Raw genomic sequence first — 20,744 nt, 5'->3', positions numbered from 1 at the left:
TGCTATTTCTGCTATCGTCCATAAACTTTGAAAATAGGATCTTTCCATTATAATTTATTGGTCTTATTGGTTTTCCAAACAAACTTATATAATCTTATGCATCTTGGCATTCAAAAAAGTGTTCAAAAGCCATTTAGAGCATAACCCCTCTTTATACTTGCCTTTCTTTATAGGTATAATAGCAAGTCCGTTTCTATCCCAAAAAAATAATATAAACAGCTACATATATCAGGCTTATATAAAAGCTTAAATTACTAGGCTAGTTCCAGACCCTAGTTTTTGGAGCCGTTCCAGCTTTTTGAATGCCAAAGCACAACCCATTAGCAGACCCACATCAGATAATAACATAAGAAATTCATAACAACTTTATTATCATTTTAAATTCAGGACTTAAAACAAAGAGGCCCATGCCTACCTGTTGTTGCATGAACAGTGGTCATGAGGGCCTCAGCAATACCGAATTCTTCATTCACCACCTGTAGCCAGTGCATGAGTATTCGTTTCAGTTTTTACGGTGAGCTAATTTTGACACATAGTTATGACTCAATGACAATGTTTGCAGGAAGAAGCTTAAAGTATCTGCCCCAAAGAAACATGTTTTGCCTAAAAGAAATATCATTCAATGCGATTTGTAAGAATAGTATTATATACCTTTGCAAGAAGAGCAAGGCGATTAGTTGTGCACCTTGCATTTGAAACAATAGACATTTCAGGCTTATATGATCCTTCGTTTACTCCAACCACAAACATGGGTGCATCCGCTGATGGAGCAGAAATTACAACCTTCTTAGCTCCACCCTGCCACCAAAAGACATCAAATAAATCAAAATAGCAATTGGAGCTATGCTGTTTCCCACCAAGGTGAACCATCTTAGAATGAAGGAGACTTAAACAATCTTAAGTACATTTATGGAAAACTATAGATGCAAACAGAAAAAATACAAAAATTACCACAAAAAATATACCTTAAGATGTGCAGAAGCCTTCTCGGTTGTTGTAAAAGCTCCAGATGATTCTACAACATACTCAGCTCCATAGTTACCCCAGGGAATCTCTGAAGGATCCCTGTAGCAGTGGTTTCCAAGAGGTCATAGCATCATTATTCTCTAAATCATAATTATCAGTGTTTATTTACACATTGGTTAATGTTAAGGGGCATACCTTTTAGAATTGACAGTAATACTGTGACCATCAATTTCAACAGTCGTATCATCAACAATATTCAAGCTCCCTCTGTATACCCCATGAGTTGAATCATACTTAAACATGTAAGCCTGCCAGCCACAATTGCAAAACAGAAGTTTAGTCAAATTTCGGTCAATAGAAATGCTACAGTAATGCTTTCAAAAAAAATTCAGAACGGTATAAGGCACAATAACAAATTCCATCAAGTTAAAGTTCAAAGTATGCACTGAAATTAACCCAAGGAACTTGCTCAACGTAGAGAAATTATCCTACAGCAATTGCTTACATGCTAAGTAACAAATTGCTAGAGTCAAGCACACCTCAGCCCATGGAGCGACATGATGGAGCGACATGCCGTATAGGAATACCTGGGATGTTTCAGCCTCTGTGTTGATCCTGACGGTACAGAAAAGCCAGAGAACTTTCCTGCGCGTCTTTCTGCCTTCATTTTCCAGAAATAATTAGTATCTCAGACTGCCGGCTCCCGCTCAGAAAGGCGTCTTCTTCTGGGCTTAGATGTGACAGAGAATTCTAGCTTTTAGGGGTGCCCTGTGTTCGATTTTGCGATGGCAATGGAGATGGCAATGGAGAAACAGAAAGAGAACCCTTCACGAAAGCCGCTTCTGTGTCTGAATTTTCCACGAGCTCCATGATTTCCCATGCTTCCCAGCAGGCCTTTATACAGTCATCGGTAGCAGGGAACCCGTCATATGCTTCATAGAATCTAGACAGTTCGAAATTAATGGCGACCAGCGAAACTGCAGTCATTTTTGCAGAGCTTTTCCCCACGTTGAAATCCCTTTCGACCGGTAGTTTTGGAAATGAGATTCCAAACGGAACTGCAAACCTCAAGTCCTGGGTGGTCTTTTTTTCTAGAAAGGAAATCAGTGCCTTGCAATTCTTGCCATCGGATTCGCTGTCTTTCAGTCGCGCCTTCATTTTTTGAATGGGTTTTCGATTTGCTATCCACCCTCCTGCTGGATTTTCCCCCGGCATCTGCATCGAATCCTCCAAATATTTCACGAACTCTTTGGGAATCGCAGGCCCTCTGACTTGACCGTTGCTGTACAGATTATAGAGCACTGAAAACTCATGAGAAGCCCGACCCATGAGAAGCCTCCGCATGTAGCGATTAGAGAAAATCATCTCTGAAATCAACCAACAAGTTTTGCTCATTAGAACAAGAAGAATTTGCAAATACAGAAAGGCAGGCAGGAGTTTGTAGAGCCTGAGTTTAAGAACAAATATGAACAGATTCCGATTCAAAAAACTCAATCTTTTGATTGAATTTATGTCACATTGTATGAATTTTTCTTGCAGCTCCAGAATAGCCCTTTTCCAGAAATCCTCCACATGAAAGCATGCCATGAGACCTGACCCCTTCACAGAGAAACCAGAAGAATGAAACTGCGAATGAAACTGGTGCCCTGTGTGACTTGTGTAGGAGACGAGCGAACCGAACGGGGTTTTGGGCACGGAGCTGTTGATATTGGGGACTCTCCTGAGCCGGTAGGCGGACACCTCCCGCCATGCAACCCTTTAGCATACGGCCGACACCTGCAAAACAGCAAGCAAACCTTAGCATATGTATGCCTGTTCGCACATAATACGAATTAACATTAAACATTAACGAATTAATGTTAGCATTAAGAGGAAACTGCTCACGGTCAGGGCCAGTTCATTGTGCGTAAATACCAGTTTAGGCTATGGTCCGGCCTCTTCCGCCTCGGGAAGAGGCCAAATAAGATGGCGAACGCAAGTTGAACTCCAAACTTTAGAATATAACTGCAAATAACGCTAAAAAACCTTGCAAATTAATGCTAAGTGCCCTCCGAACGGTTACTATAGTCCCTGCCGGATGCCAGATGGCAGGGACTAATAAGGGAATTTGTAGGGAAACAAGTCTTTGTTTTGAGTAGGGCTTGAAGAAAAGTATAGCAAGTTGTGGAAGCATTACTAGATTATTAACAAACACAATGTGGTATGACAATATTTATTGGGATGATTGTTGTATAGATTATGTTTGATGTGGAAAAACACTTATTCTTTCTTTTCTGAATGAATGGTTATCTTGTGTGATGATGGATGCACTAAATAACACTACTTTGTATGGCGAGTAGCTTGAGATCTTATTTATTATAGTTATACCTCAACCCAAATATAAAAATCGAGAGGCGGGTGTAGTTCATTGGAGATAGACTAGATCCTCCTGATCCTCTATGTACAACCAAATATATGGCTCAATTTGATATAAATTAGCTCCCCAAAATAACATTTTCACTAAAAAACATAACATACTGCATAAAATAATGAAGCCTTCTTTACAACATGACATAGAATATATAGCCCTACTTAATGCGCCATTCTTTCAATTCATGCTACAAGAAAAGATATCTATCCTATGTGGGAAATATGCTTTTATTGATCTTTGCAGCGGGAAATAAAAATTTCATATCTTGCATTTCTTCAAGTCTCCAAGTTGGTAGCAAGACCTTTCTATCAGATCTAGGTAATTGCCCAGTTTATTCATTTTTCAAAATTTTCTTTCTTAGACTAGTGTGTTGGATTAGACTGTCTCTTCCATTAAGTGTATTATTTTAAGATACTACTTTGTAAAGATAATGTATGTTGTTTTTTTTAATATAACACACAATGAATGCTATCTTGAAATCCGAATGCAAATTCTTGAATCAAATATTAGTTGTAGTGTTAAAAACACACATTAACAACTCAACTTAAATGCATTCAATCATCTTAGCTTAACTACTTAGTTTCGTATATCTATGAAGCATTTTAGGCATAATCATCATAGTTCCCAAAGCAATGGTTTGCAAATTCTTCCATTGTGAAATTGCACCAAATACACAACTCAAATATGGAAATGTATCATGCATGTAATAAGTAGAAAGCATGGCATTGTAAAATCATTTGTAAGCTTAAGCCAAGCCGACATTTAAGGATCATATAAAGGTCAAGATCATATAAGGATGTGGAAACCTCTATCACAACACTTTGAGTGCTGCAAATAAGACATATAGACCCACATACCATGGATTTGTGTTGTTTATATTTGCTTGTAAATTTACAATTGAAAAAAATAACCCTTTATTAGAATATTTCCTACAATTTTAAATGACTAGAAAACAAAATTATCCATACTCACTAATAACTATTTTCTTTAGTGAAATTTTGGGATGTATGCCATAGCATACAAATCTTGTAGTTTAAACTTAAATGTTTAAAACGTAAAAAATTATATGTTTATTTAGAATGACTTTGTCTTTTCAAATTTCTTTCGAAACTTTAAAAAAAAAACCTTTTTGATTTCATCTTGAAGATAGATATAGACCACAAGGATTAGTTGTAAAGTAGATAAATTGAAATTAAAGAAATTTTAAGATTCAAAAGAAATGTAATTTAGAAAAGTTGTGCATATTACGTGAAAAATTCAAGGTCGAGGTTGTGGTCCCTTGAAAGAAACATCCAGTTAAGTTGTGGGATCGTTCATTTTTCAAGATAAAGAGGTGTTGCAAGGTTGGGTTGTAGTGCCTAATACATAAAGTAAGGTTCAATTGCAGGCCCTCATATGTACATTGGGGTTAGGTTTCATGTATAAAAGTTAAAGAATTCTAAAAGACACTCATCTACATTATGGACAATTTGTTGACAAAGTTATGAACCCAAACACAACACCACCTGTGGAGCCTATTACAATGCAAATGAATAACATCCCACTACTTACAATGGAAACAGAGTATGGAAGTGAAATAATTGTGAGGGCCAAAGAAGGTAGAGGGAATCCTATAGGGTTGGTAGAGTTTGCAACTTTGAAACTGGTAAACCTATTTAACATTGAATTACTAAAGACAAAGGTTCAAAAGCATGAGAATCAATGGCAAGTTACTCCATTTCTATGAGACCTAACTTAGAAAACTCGTTTAACATACACTACTGAAGATCAATTATGAAAATAGGTTAATGTGAATGTGGGTAAGAAAGACAAAGAAGGCAACGCTTGATCAAGGGCACTTGTTATTGTCATTTCCATTGGAAACTTCAATGTATTTTTTAAATGCAACATAAATCAGTTAATATCAACTTTGGAATATATTTTATAGAAAGTAGATTTTATTTTATTTTCATATTTGGTTCTATTTATGGAAGGGTAGTTACTTGATAATCTAAGTCATTCATTATGAGTTTGTTACATAACAAAAGTACATTTTTATAAAAGGCCATCATATCCGATAAGGAAAGCGAGTCTTTGGGATTCCGCAAATAGTTTCATTATGAAAAATAAAAAGAGAATTTTTTCATAAAAACAATCAAGTTGTAGTTAAAAATTACTTCTTCCCATATGTATCTCATTCATTTGCAGATTCATTGTTCTTAACAAAATTATCTAGTTCCTTGAAAATGTCATCTATCATGGCATTTTCATTTGTAAATGCTTACACTAGAGGAAAGACAACCAATATAACATAGTTGTAAAGTAGTATGAGAACCATAGCTAAATAAATCTATCCTTTCCCTAGATGATGTGTGTTTTGGTAGTCCCTACCATATATCTTGATTTTCTATAGGATCACATGAAAGTATTTTCTTGTTACGTTTATGCACATGATAGGTAAACTAATCGATACATCATCTAGATTCTAAGAATCAAAATTTGATGTACCTTATTTATTGTTTCTTGCATGGTTTCTAATTCCTGTGACAATTTGGTAACTTTTTGCTGCACAGAAATATAATCCCTTAAGAAAACTTAACCAGCATTAACAATGCCATAAAAAAACTATTAGGGTATATTTATCAACACTTACCTCAAGTTCCATTATCTTATCTATGTACATAGCATACATTTGCTGGTGATCATGCATAAACAACTTCAAATCTCAAGAGGAAACATCACTATAATAAAACATTTGAGAAGATTGTTTTCCCTCTAAGGATCCAAGTTGGAAGATTACAAATTAAAATGTGTGCATTTGTCGAAATAGGAACACAAAAAATGCCATTTAGTTAAAAGTCTTGGCCACAAACCTTACCTTTTCTCTATCAATCAACAATTCCTATAAAAGGACAAGTACCTTGTTAAACATCTATGGACTCAAATTTTGTCTAAGACAACCCACCATTTGAAGTAAATAAATTTCGCACATAAGGCTAACAATTTGCAGACCTTGACCAATTTCGCATTATTTTGGACAAGCTCCCAATTTTATTGAGATGTGAAGCAAAAATTAAACCACATGTTGTCTTTTTCATTATTTTGTGAGACAATAGTTGCTCTCACAACTTGTTTATCAAGGAATTTCAAATATCAAATATAGAATTCATCTGTTAACAATGGAATACAATTAAACATAAATTAAACTTGACATTATCTGGAATCATGTTCTCAACTAACTCATTTGAAGGAACTATAACTCCTCGTCTATTAGCTATCTTTTAAGCATCAAGGATACTCAATTGCAACAAGTTGTTTCTTTAGTGAACTTATTTCTTAAGACAGAGAAAATCAAAATGAAATCATTGTTTGACCAATAAGTCATTAGTACAAACAGGTTCACGTAGGCATGTTCGATAAACATAAGTTATTAATTCCGACCACACATTCTTCCCAAGAAAATAAAGGATGCTTCTATCCACCATATGATTATGATTTTGTATAAAATTACTAGGAAGAAAATATTTATAATGAAACTCAGATCCAACAAAGTTTCATACCTCATGCAAATGACTTTCCTCGCATTTTTTCAATTGTTCTAAAAAACTATTCTCCTTTTCTTCCATTAATGGAGGAAGTATACATATGTTTGATATATCTGAAAGATTCCCTCTCCCATTGGCTACAATTGGTGCCATGCTTGGAATGCACTTTCCAATATATTCTTTGGCTACCATCTCTTGAATAACTGTGAAAAGTTATGTTATGCATCTTTAGGAACACTCATGGAAATGTATGAGGTTGTGAATCTAGACTAAACTCGAGCACATTTTATTATTTGCAATGATCCGTATTTAAACGGAAACACAACAAATTACATATATAACCATAAATACAAAAAGGCAGTAGAAACAACACCTCATTTCATTAATATCAAATACTGAAATATGATTACAAACATAATGGAAATAAGACCAGCTCGAGCAATGATAACTTATCTCTAGGAAGAGATGTGGCGGCTACATGCCTCTTAACTGCGTTACAATGAGGCTCAAAGGCCTAATTACTATTGAGAAATAATGGAAAACCATAAACATCCAAAAACCTAACCCTCGGAGATGAAGCGCCAAACTTTGGGCCTCGTTGGGTAAATTAGTACATTAAGTTCTTGGGGTCGTAACTTTGGCATACGATCTTCGTTTGACGTGCACAATACCTCGTTAGAAATATCTATCCGAGGACTAAAAATTTTCAACAACCAACATTAATGTATGACCCATGTTGGTTTCATTTTTTCCAAAATAGCTTCATTTTGGGCCTCAAAACGGCTCCAGAAGTTCAGGAACCGAAAAATTGCCAAAAATAGTAAAATTTTCTACAAATAAGTAAACCAAAAAATTGAAGAAAACAATGGTGGGGGTCCAAGTGGAATAGGCGGGTGGCCACCAATATCCACCTAGATCATTCCTCCCCCTTTAGGAAGCAATGGTCCCCATTGTGTTGAGTTCCTCGATGAGATGAGGAAGCTTCTGCTAAACTTGGTCCACGGTGAGCCGCTTGCCCTGGTGAAAGAGTTGACCTGCTTTGAAAACTCGATATAGTTGGATCCTTTGTTTATAGGTGTTCTTGGTATGTGTGTCCATGATCTGATCAGTTGTGGCATGTTCCATGCAATTGGGATTTAACTCTGTAGGTGTCAGATATTCTACAATGTCTGATGTGTACATCAATGGTGGGAAGTATGATCAAAGATGATCTACATTGAACACTGGGTGTAGGCCAAGGAATGGGGGAATGCTGAGCTCAAATGCATTCTCTCCCACGACCTATTTAATGGTGTAAGGAACATATTGGAGTGGTCTGAGTTTCCGATAGGCTCCGGTAAGGCATTTTATCCATAAATGCAACCATACTTTATCGCCCACTTAAAACTTTTGTGGCACCCAATGTTGATCGTGTCTTTGATTGTACTTGGCATTTGTTTTCTCCATGATGTCGTGGAACTATTGGTGGATATGTTGGATGTGCTCAATGAATTTTTTTTCCTTATTGGCTTCAGACTAGACATGAGCCAAATCTGCCTGAATAGCTACAAATGGCATGGCCACATCAATGGGGCATAGTGGCTAGAATCCTAAGCCCACATGAAAAGGGATGTGGCCAGTTGAGTTGTGGAGAGCCCAGTTATAGTTGTGCTGGACACAGGGGAGGCTCTGATCCCATGTGAATGGATTCTTTGAGTTCTACATGCTTAGAATGTCGATGATCATCTTATTGATGACCTCTATCTAGCCATCAATTTGGTGATAGAAAGTTGTGGACTTAGTGATCTTGGTGTCTACCATTGACCAAAGACTGGACCAAAATGTACTAAGGAACCTGTTGTCCTAATTTAAGATGATAGACTGTGGGATCCCAAAGTGTACCCACACTCATTCAAAGAAGAGTTTAGCAGTGGCCTCTGTTGTGATATTCTTCTTGTAGGCCAATATAATGGCCATCTTCGAGAATTTGTTGACGACCACAAAAACACAGTCGTTGCCATGCTTAGTAGAAGGAAGGGCTGACATGTAATCCATGGAGATGGTTTCCAAAGGTTGACTAGGGGTATGTAGTGGAGTATAGACGCCTTGCTTCTTAATGGTCAGTTTGGCAATGATGTAGGAAGTACAAGATCTGATGTACTTCTAGACATCCTATCAAAGATTTGGCCAATAGAAATACTTCTGTAGTACTACCACCATTTTCTTGACCCCTAAATGTTCAATGGCCCGACTGCAGTGCACTTTCAAAATAATCTTGGCATGCTCGCTTGAAGGAACACAAATGTGTCCCAAGTTGCATAACAGGACATCTTGGAGGTGAAATTCTAGAACTTGCTGACCCTCCCAATTTGTCTGGTATGTGTGGCCAAATTCTGGGTCACTTTTGTAGAGAGGTAGCCAATCACGAGTCTCGTGCACACAAGAGTTGAGCACATTGGTTAGCGCCATGATCGATGGTCAGCTAAGGCAGTCTACAACATTATTGGTGTTTCCCTTTTTATACTTGGTATTCAATTTGAAATATTGCAAGCATTTAGACCACTTATAATGGTGATCAATTTGCAACTTCCCTTGCATTTGTATGAACTACAGGGGTTGGCGGTATGTGTGAATGACCGTTTCATTCCCAAAAATGTAATGCTTCAATTGTCGGCGTGCTTGGATAATGGAATACATATCTGTTTCATAAGTGGGATACTTCTAAAATGTGTCTGAAAGTGTCTCACTGTGATATGCGACTTGAAGCCCCTGTTGAGTAAGGACTGCCCCAATAGCATAGTCAGAGGCATCTATCTCGATCTCAAATAGTTGTTGCACGTCTAGTAAAGTGAGCACTGGTGCAAAGCAAAGGCGATGTTTCAACTCTGAGAATGCCTTCTATTGAGATTTAGACCAAAATATTTTTCTTTCACTCCTCCCTTGGTGACTTGACTCAAGGACCAAGTGATATGAGAAAATCTCAACACGAACCTACAGTAGAAAATGGCAAGGCCTAGAAAGCTGCGGAGCTCTGTCAGAGTTATTGGGGCTAGTCAATACCGAATGACTTGGGTCTTGGCTGGATCCACATGCACCCCCAACTCATCAATAATGTATCCTAGATACTGAACCTCGGTCATGCCAAAAGTGCATTTCTCCAAATTGGCACACAGCTTGTGTTGGCACAGTGTTGGGAGAACCTGCTGGATGTGGTGGAGCTGCTCTTCCCAACTCTGGATGAAGATCAGGATGTCATCCAAGTATACGACTACAAATGAGTTGGTGAATGGTCGTAAGATGTCATCTAACAGCCTCATGAAGGTTTCAGGAGCATTCTCCAACCCGAAAAGCATAACCAACCATTCAAAAAGGCCCTCCTTGGCTTGGAGGGCAGCCTTCCACACATCAGAGGGTTCGATTGGTACCTGGTGATATCCAAACTTCAACGATCTTGCTGAAGAAAATTTCTCCTTTGAGTTGGTCTAGAAGGTCATCAATCTGTGGGATTGGGTACCTATTCTGGATAGTTATCTTGTTGAGTGCCCGATAGTCAATATAGAGTCTCCAAGTCCTATACTTCTTCTCTACCAACATGATCGGGCTCCCGTAGGGCGATGAACTCAGACGAATGTGACCTTTCTGCAGCAGCTCCTGAATCTGCCTCTTGATCTCTTCATTCTCTAGAACGGAGCATTCGTAGATTGGTCCATTGGGCAATGGTACACCTAGGGTCAAATCGATGGAGTTCTTGACCTAACAATGAGGAGGCACCCCTCCAGGGGAGGTGTAGATTTCTTCGTACTCCTCCACGACCTTTTCCATCTATTGTTTTTGTGCAGAGGGGCCCTGTCTAGAGGTCGAGGCCAGCATCTTCTTCTTTCCCCAAGGGTGTATCATCAGGAAAACAAATTTCCTGGTTTTGGAAATGAGCTTACTGCATTGTTTTGTAGTAACCAAATAGATGGTAGTAAGTGGTGCTACCTTCGGTATCTTGTACAACTTATTTCCCAAAGTAACAATAATAGTGCAAGGCCTTGACTCATACACAACATGTCACTTCCACAAGTATGGTTCGCCTAATAATACATCACAAACATCAAGGGGAGCAATGTCACACATTACCTCATCTGTGAAGGGCTTGATGTTGTATGGGAGGTGGCACTGTTGGCTCACGCGAAGATCTCATCCTTGATGAAGCCACCCGATGGTGTATGGTTTTGGGTGTGCTGTGGTCAGTAAGCCCAGCCGCTTCATGACCTTTGCCAAAATGAGGTTCTTTTGGCTCCCATTGTCGACCATGAACTATAGCGGGAAGCCCTTTACCCAGATATGGAAGTGGAAGAGGCATTCCTCCTCCTCTAGATCTTCATGTTCCTCCTTTTGCATCTTTGTGGTGGCAACGATAGCATTGGTCTCCGCATGGATAATTTTCTTCCCTTTATCATTCCACATGTCAGGTTCTGACTCAATGTTGGAACATCCATCTGATTCTGAAGCCTTCAGCTTGGCCACCAGTGACTGCTTGGCCCGACACTCACTTGTGTTGTGAGTGGAGCTCTTATGGAACTCACACCACTTTTATGTTTCCTTCTTCAGCTTCGTGGTGTTGTTATTTACTTGTGGCTTTGGTGGGTTGTCCTAGGCTACCCTGCCTTGGCTTTTGTTAGGTCCCTATACTACTAGTGTAACCCCTTATTATTATTAGTGCAACCCCCTTATTATATTGTTGTGCCCGTGTAGTCCCCATATTGTTATTATTGTGCCCCATAGAAGCCCACTATTGTTATTTTCGTGCCCTTACATTATTATTTTTATGTCGGCTATGATTACATTATGACCCCTTAGACTCCTATATATCAAAAGGAGGTCTTTTCATTTGTATCATCGAGGAATTTTTCATTTGTGTAATGCAAAGGAGGTTCCCCCTTGAAGAGGCTGATTTATAAGGCGTTTATCTTTCTTTTCTATCTTTTCTTGAGTTAATTTCATAACATTTGGTATCATAGTCGAGGATTCTAGGGTTTCGGGACTCCAAAAAAGGCATCGTGGAATTTTTGCTATAACGTTTTCTCTACGAAGGTTCAAAAGCTAAAACAAAAACCCATTTGAGTCAAACTCATTCTGAACCTTAGATCTGAATTTCAAATCTTGTCTCACTATAGTTTCAGAGATATGATCTGAGGGATTTAGGGTTTATGAAAGCTCCAAATTTCCATCTCAAACAGGTCATCGTGGAATGTTTACTATACATTTGTTTCTACAAAGGCTCAGACTCTGCAATTAAAACCCATTTGAGCCAAAATCTTGCTGAAGGTAGGGTCTGAATTTCAGATCTTGTCGTGCTATATTTTCGGAGATATGATCCAAGGAAGTTAGGATTTGTGCAGGCTCCCAAATTACATCCAAAACAGGTGACCTTGGGAAAATTGTCATAACTTTCTCTCTGAGTATCATATTGAAATTTCAAAAGAAGTTATAGAAATAGGATGGACTTTAGTTTTCGGTACATCATGTTTAGGTTTGAAGGTCAAAACTGTGGCATGTGGCATAGCGAACAAGTTTTCTCTACATAAAAAGTATATAATTAGGTCATCTTGGGAGATTGGGCATAACTATTTCTTGGAGAATCCAATTTCGATCAGACTGGTGGAATTGGGAAGAGAATGTAGAGGGATATTTTAGGTCAAAATTTTAGAATTTGGAGATTTGAAACTATAGAGTTAACTTTGTTTCAAGATCGATCTCCTAAAATCAAGAAAAAGAGATATGAGGAAGTTTAATGGCAAGGATCTGGTAACATGGATACAAGAGATGGATCAACATTTTGATCTACATGATGTGAAGCTATTACAAAAGATACATATTGCATCTTTATATTTAGAACCAAATTAGTTTGTATGGTATAAAGGGATTTGTTTTGGTAATGCACTTGTCACCTGGTCAATTTTCATGGAGGAAATGATAGCACATTATGAGGATACAAAGAGAAACACCTTCTTTAGCCAAAATATAAATCCCAAACAAAAGGGTTCAATGGAAGAGCACATTAAGGACTTCCAAAAATTGAATATAAGTGTAAATGATATTCTAGAGAAGTAAATGATTGATGTCTTAATAGGGACTTTAAAGGATAACATTCAACATGAAGTTCATCTTTGGGAACCTGATTCATTAGAGAAGGCATTCAGGTTGGCAAGAAAAATTGAAAGAGGAATTATGGAAACATGGAATCCTACCACTCACAACTATAAATATGGAAGTGTTTTTGCTCCTAGACTTCCACAACCCACAAGTTTTACACCAAAACAATTGAAAGAAAAAAGAGAAAAAGGGCTTTGTTACAGTTGTGATAACAAATACACTAAAGGTCATAAGTGTGCTGAGAAGAAATTATTTTACATATATTGTGAAGAGGATGAAGAAAAGGATCAAGAAAAGTCAAAAGAAGAGGATATACACTAGGAACTAACACTAGAGAAAGAATAAATGAATCCAACCATATCTTGTAAAGCATTGGCAAGAATTACCACTCCTCAAACTCTGAAGATAGAAGGACATATGAAGAAGAAAAAGGTTCAAGAAGTGAAAGATCACATTGATCATCAAGAGATGAATCCGACCATATCTTGTAATGCATTGGCAAGAATTACCATCCTCAAACTCTCAAGATAGAATGACATATAAAAAAGAAAAAGGTTCAAACACTGAAATATCACATCGAGCATCAACAACAAGTTCTCCAACTTTTAAAGGATGACGCCACTTTGGTGTAGAATCGAATGAGACAACAGGCAGATCAACATGTTTTGATATAGGCAATTGTGTATTTTACGAATACAACCATACAAACAAATGTCCATCAAGAAAGCTAAAAGGGATAATAAATTATCACCAAAGTACTATGGTCCTTACAAGGTTCTCCAAAAAGATTGGTACTATGGCATACAAATTGGAGATTCCTGCATCTTCCAAAGAACCCCAAGTTTTCCATGTTTCATGCTTAAAGAAGGTTATAGGTGACAAGCTCCTATTTCAAACAATATTTTCGTAACTTGACGAGGAAAGAAAAATCATATTGTAACCTGAAGTAGTCACAGAAACAAGAACCCGAAAGCTACAAAATCGATGAATTCCAGAGTATCTCATCAAGTGGAAGATCTTACCCACTGAAGATTCCACATAGGAGGATGAGAATTTTATATAGAAGCATCTAGAACTACTCAAGTGTTGATGACAACACTTTTTGAAGGAGAGGGGCATGTTAGGTCCCTATACTACTAGTGTAACCCCTTATTGTTATTAGTGCAACCCCCTTATTATATTGTTGTGCCCTTACATTATTATTGTTGTGTCGGCTTTGATTATATTATGACCTCTTAGACTCCTATTTATAGAAAGGAGGCCTGGTCATTTGTATCATTGAGGAATTGTTCATTTGTGTAATGTAAAGGAGGTTTCCCCCTCGAAGAGGCTGATTTCTAAGGCGTTGATCTATCTTCTCTATCTTTTTATGAGTTGTTTTCATAAAATCTTTGCCCTTCGTTATGCGGCTTGGAGTCACCTTTCACCTACTTCAGATTCACAGATCTAAAGTCTCGCTTCTTTTGTTTAAACTTCTGCTCAATCATGATGACATATCGGTACACCATGTTGACTGAGGAGATGTCCAGGAACTCCATCTCATCCTATATGTACCTATGTAGGCAGCCACAGTACTTGAGTACCAAATTTTTCTCAGAATCCTTGATACCAACTTCGTGCAAAGTGTATGAAAAACATTGGTCAACTCTGGCACATCTTGGTCCCTTTCTTGTTGTAGCATTGTCCACTTTATGTATTTATCCTCATAGCTGTTGATAGGGTAGTACTTCTTGTTTATGGCATCCCGAAACAAATTCCAAGTGGGTGTGGCTGAAAAAAATGAGGTCGTACTTTCATCCTTCTGCTCGCAGTAGGTTTTCCACCAGTCCTTGACGTAGGGGGTGACTTTGAGAAGAGAAAAAGTAATAGTTTCTCGAATGGAAAAATCATGAACAAACAAATATCCTTCTAGAAGATTTAACCATTTATCTACGGTGTCTTCATCTATTTGTCCCTCAAATATGGGAATGTCAAAGTTTACTTGTACCTTAAAAGGAGTTGATCCTCTAGAGTGGCTGCAGGATGTGGATGCACCGTTGGTGCGAAACCATTGAAGGATATGGGCAAAGTTATACATCATCACGTTCCTTTGTTTCTTGAGGGCCTCCTCGAGAAATATTTTGATAGGATCTCCTACCCCTTGTCTTTCTTTTCTTACCCCATGGGGGCCATCGGGCTTTGTGGGGCTGATCTTGCAAAGGTTTAACCAGATTGAGCCCTAACTCCTTATATCCCCACCTCGTTGGGGACATGAAAATAGAAATAGAGAAAGAGCAGACCGCTTTGATACCACTGATCTGGATTTAAACAGGAACACAACAAATTACAGATATAACCATAAATACAAAGATGCAGTAGAAACAACACTTCATTTCATTAATATCAAATACTAAAATATTCTTACAAACGGAATGGAAATAAGACTAGCTCGGGCAATGGTAGCTTATCTCTGAGAAGATATGTGGTAGCTACATTACTCTGAACTATGTTACAATGAGGCTCAAAGGCCTATTTATTATTAAGAAATAATTGAAAACCCTAAACATCAAAACACCTAACCCTAGATGACAAAGCACCAAACTATGGGCCCCGTTTGGGTAAATTGGTAAATCAACTTTTTGGGGTTGTAACTTTGGCATAAAATCTCTGTTTGACGCGGACAATACCTCATTTGAAAGATCTATCGAAGGACTACAAATTTTGAATCACAAACATTATTTAACACCCCATGTTGGTCCCAGTTTTCCCAAAAATCATTGTTTAGGGCCTCAAAATGGCTTCGGAAGTTCAGGACCCGAAAAATTGCCAAAAATAGTAAATTGTGCTACAAATAACTAAACTCAAAAAACTAAAAGAAACAATGGTGGGGGTCCAAGTGGAATAGGCAGCTTGCCACCAATATCCACCTAGATCATGCAGCTAGAGCATAAATTGAATAAAATTACTTTGTTAACTGATTGTTGTACTAGCCAAAGTATGTTTCTTGAGAAATATACTCTAGAAACTTAATTTAATGGAACATTTATAGGAGTATTATGATTGTCTTAAATGACTTTATGAGATGAAGAGGAAAATATAGTAGAACTAAAATCAAGAAAAGTTAGTAGAATGTCTTCATTTCAAGGTTTTCAAAATCGTGCATAACCTAGCACATGTGGAAGGATCATTCTTGAATACCAATTCAAGGGAGGGGTTGTGCGAACTTGATACTTTCATTAAATATTACTCACTTTTGGCTAATCCTAAGCTGAAAGAGTTTTACAGAGAATTTTACATAGGCAATTCATGGAAGTATCTTAACATAAAACATTCTTAACCATCTCATGATTCTTATTATTACATGGATATTAGAACAATGTCTACAATAGCACAAGGAATTATGATCATAAGTGTCAATAGTTTAGTATTCACTATTCATTCCTCTGACCATTCATTCTCCACACAAAATTCATGAGATACATTCATGAAACATATTTAAAACTATCCAATTTTGATTAAACCTCTTGTAGAGCCTCATTAATGCTTCATTTTGACACTCTCCCTTACCATTTTTTCCTCTCTTTGACCATCATCATCAACTTAAATGACATCAAACTAGAAGGTTTTTGCATGGTAAGGTATTTAATTTTCTTATCTTTCATATTTAATAATGCTCCTTATTATTGAATTATTGTTTGTATTACCTACCGAATTCATGCAATTCTGTAGCTAATCTATGTTTCTATAGCCAATTCCAAGGTTTACCAAGATCTGAGGTGCCAGCTAAGAGGAGAGAGATATGAACAGGTTGAGAATGATCCCTTTAATGATTTGCACCTATTCACCTAAACCAGATCATCAAAGGATTATTTGATTTTGTGGTCAAAGGGTTAAAGTCAACATGTTGCTGAATAGGTGAGCGAGAGTCTAAAATCCTTGTGCTTCATGATTTTCTTTTCCAAATAGAAAATCATAATCAAAAGATATTTTGATATCTATTAGAAGCTTAAATTAGAACTTTGTTAGCTAGGGTAGGCATAAAAGCCTCAAATATTTATTGACATGGGATTTTATAAATATGTGCAACAAACATGAACAAGAGGTTAATTTATATATGAGAGAGTATTGTTTTAAACTATGTTTTTACCTATTAATGAAGAATAAAGTTTTGATGCATAACTGACTGTTCGATTAAAATTCTCAGACCACCTGTTTGTGGAGATCCCCTGCAAACAATGAAGGTTCTGCATTTTCATATCTTTTTTTTTTCATTTGTTACAGTTATTTACATGGTTTAGAATCTCATTTTGCATTGTTGATTTTGATTAGATAGCGATATCAATATTTCACTAATCATTATTTTCAAGTTGATTATAATGATAGTGTAATATATTTTCATAGATTTCGTTATAGTTTCATTTCAAAGCATGAGTGATTGATAATGAGAAAATGTGTAGTTTTCATTTTAACTAGAAATCAAATTCATTTTGGTTTTTATGCAAAGGATTGCTCGAATATTAGATGAATAGTTATACTTTTAGAGATTAAATTTGTGTTGCAATAGATTGGTTAAGTTTTATTAATTTAATGACATAGTGTGAGTTTGCTTTAGTTTCATTTTTCAAGTGTGAAGAGCATCTTTTATTTCATGAGCAAGAAGTGAGAAAGAATGTAATTGAGATTGAATATGTTACTTTTATTTTCTTTGAAGAGTAATAGGAACACAAAACATCCTTAGAAATAATTTTCCAATAACTCAATCATACACATTAATAATCTAAAGGCTTCTAGCATATATAGTGCACTTTCACTTCAGAAGTTTACCAACTTCGGTCAATAATTTATGTAGCAATTTAAGAATGTAAAATGTCTTATGGGTTTACAAATAAATTCCATAAGAACATGGGAACAAATGAAAACTAAATTCTTAGAGAAATATAAGGACTACTGTATGCCCCATAATATTAAGGATGATGTCTTTAAAATGGTACAGAAAGAAGATCAAAATCTTGAAGACTTCATTGAAAGATTTGTTTATAATGTTAAAAGGGAAAAAATGAATAATCTAGATGAGGAAACTTTGAAATATATCTTATTGAAATCCATTAGATATGAGTTGATTGACCTTATCAATATAATGGGTAAGCGAGACATTTCTCAATTGTCACTTGGAGAAATTTGTGAGTTATTCATACACATTTCAAGAGGCAAAGAAACAATTGGGAAAAATCCAAGAGATCCTCCTTTATCAAGGATTAATAAATCTCCAGTTGGAACAGTAAGTAAAGTAGAATTAGGTAATTTTCTTGAAAGCTTCAAAACAAATATTTTAGTGAGTCTTAGTGAAAAAATTGACACCCTTAAAATAAAAAATAAGAAAAAAGCTAAAAATGTTGCATTGCCCATTTTTTGCCCTATGTGTAGAAAGAAACATGCCTTGAGAGAATGTCCTCTTGATTAAAAGAGTGTAGAAACTAGTGTTATATGTGGAAAAGAACATTTTACAAAATAGTTTCCCTCAATAGCAGGTCTTAAAGTTTTCTATCAAGAAGAAGAAATATCAAATCAGGTAGACACTCTTTGTTTTATTCCTAAGAGACCATGGCAAAATCCACAACCAAATACAACTCAAGGTTTTAACACTCAACCATTGGTACAATCATCACAATGAAATTGAACTTCCCCAATGCCTTGGCAATCCTCGCCACAACCTTGGTCACAAGGATGGAAAAAGTCTTATGGAAAGTACCCTCAATATCCTCAATATCCTCAATATCCACAATTTCAACAATCATATCCTACTTTCACTCCATAATATTATCCTTGGCCTGTTCAACAAACTCAACCCCACAATTTGAATACACAACTTTCATTACCATTTCCTCAAAGATCAAACCAATTGCATGCCCAACCACTTCCAAATCGAAATAATAATAAAAATTCACAACCTATTTACAATATGGAAGGACAAAAATTCCAAACTTACATGATAAATCAATTGGATCTAAACAATGTTCAACTTAGATATGGTAGAATATTAGAGAAAAAGTCCCCTTCAATTGTTATTCGAGAAAGTGAAAAAGAAAATATCTTTAAGGAAGAGAAGTTTCTTAATAAAAAATAAAAAAACTTAAAAGCAAGTTACTCCAACACATTCAAATAACTCAACTACTATTATGAAACAACCTTTAGTGTCTATTTCAAAACCACATTTTCCTAAGATATTAAAAATAGATGAAGTGGTATAAAAACAAATTTTATTGCCTGATTGTGACATGTTAGATGAACTAAACAACATTTGCATAAAAATTTCTCTGCTACAAGCCATTAAGGAAATACCATTTTTTGGAAAGACATTTAAGGAATTGAGCATAAAAGGACTAGGAAGAAAAAGAAAAGAAGTCAAAAGAATCGAACTAGTTGGAAAAATTGCAATCATCATGATGGGTAAAACAACAATTCAGAAATATCTTGATCCAGGAAGTCCCATTGTGAAAACACACGTCAATGGTGTAGAGATCCCAAATACGTTAATTTAATTAAGAACATCTATAAACATCCCAATTAAACAAACTATGAATCAATTAAAATTTTCTAATCTTCAATATACACCTATTGGGTTGTGTTATATTCTTTCCACGACTAGCCCACGTACTTAACCAGGGAGTTAGAGTGGGGGGTGAAGGCCCCCCTTCGTTGTGCTGATTGCATAGCAGGGGGGTCACAAGGGGTTTGAGGGGTGCAGGTAACCCCACTTTATGGGGTTCAGGGCAGCGCCCCAGAAAATTTTGGTTTTGGAACCTATGTTAGGTTGGGCGGACCCACCTATGTTTTTGTGCATGATTTTTGCACATGTTTTTTGGACGCGATGCTTTACAGTCCATGGTATTGGATGTTTCGACATGAATAAATATGTATTATAACATTGAAAGGAACATAATGAAAAATCAAGCTGGTAGTCCCAGTTTTGGGATCTAGGGGAAAATCTCTATGTATATGTGTTTTATGTGTTATGCTCTCGCATTGTTTATTTTCTATGTTTTAGAATTTGTATTCAGGTAATTTCTATACAGGGTTAAAACCTACAACACCTACACTATTACAATTGGCAGATAGATCCGTAATCAAACTCGATGGTGTATTAGAAGATATATATGTATCCTTATATTCTTGGGAATACCCTGTCAATTTTATGATCTTAACACCCAAGATTAACTTAGGAGGACATCCATTGGTTTTGGGAAGACCATGGCTAGCTACACCTGATGCTTTTATAAGTTGTAGATCTAGTGATATGTTTATTTATGATGGTAACAAACAAATTTACATTGTATTCACCTGCAAAAACAACAATAGACGTTGAAAATGAAGAATCGATAGATGGTGATATTTATATAAGACCAATCTTTGCTACTTCACAAATAAATGAAGAAGATCAAATTTTGAATTTAATGGAAAATAATGAATCGTCATCATATTATGAATCTAGTTAGAGTTTTCAAGGATAATGCAATATTGAATATTTATCATTTTGTCAACTATCCTTGCATTCTATGGAAAAATTTGGCAATTCCACAATTGAAATCTTTCCAGGAAAAACTTTGAATATCAATAATAATTTGGAAGAATTTGAAAAGAAAGAACTAATAAAGATGTTACAAGAACATTCCTCTGCTTATGCATGGGAATATACTGACATGAAGGGAATTGATCCTAGTACTTGTATACATCATATTTATACGGAA

The 20,744-nt window shown here is 36.4% G+C and overlaps 1 protein-coding gene across 1 annotated transcript; it reads right to left on the bottom strand.

Moving 5' to 3' along the window:
- Window positions 1–383: 383 nt before the first annotated feature.
- LOC149260747 (glyceraldehyde-3-phosphate dehydrogenase GAPCP2, chloroplastic-like) lies at window positions 384–1,633 on the bottom strand. The gene is made up of 5 exons (XM_089460953.1): window positions 1,541–1,633; window positions 1,162–1,274; window positions 966–1,065; window positions 652–798; window positions 384–476 (listed from the first exon to the last, which is right to left on the bottom strand). The coding sequence occupies exons 1-5, from the start codon at window positions 1,631–1,633 to the stop codon at window positions 384–386; spliced, it is 546 nt and encodes a 181-aa protein (XP_089317079.1).
- Window positions 1,634–20,744: the final 19,111 nt, after the last annotated feature.

Source organism: Pinus tabuliformis, chromosome 6 (assembly GCF_031772625.1).
Source record: "Pinus tabuliformis cultivar Carrire ecotype Pingquan chromosome 6, CPIR1, whole genome shotgun sequence".
NCBI classification, from domain to species: Eukaryota; Viridiplantae; Streptophyta; class Pinopsida; order Pinales; family Pinaceae; genus Pinus; species Pinus tabuliformis.
The sequence above is the reverse complement of the archived record's forward strand: the minus strand, read 5'-3'. Positions and strand labels throughout refer to the sequence as shown.

What these genes read in the sequence shown, in the direction of transcription:
- LOC149260747 (XM_089460953.1), bottom strand. Translation starts at nt 1,633, where the DNA reads ATGAAGGCAGAAAGACGCGCAGGAAAGTTCTCTGGCTTTTCTGTACCG. An exon ending in AGGCTTCTGCACATCTTAAG is followed by an intron (nt 799 to 965) that starts GTATATTTTTTG and finishes TTTTGGTGGCAG; the next exon opens with GGTGGAGCTAAGAAGGTTGT. An exon ending in GCCTTGCTCTTCTTGCAAAG is followed by an intron (nt 477 to 651) that starts GTATATAATACT and finishes CACTGGCTACAG; the next exon opens with GTGGTGAATGAAGAATTCGG.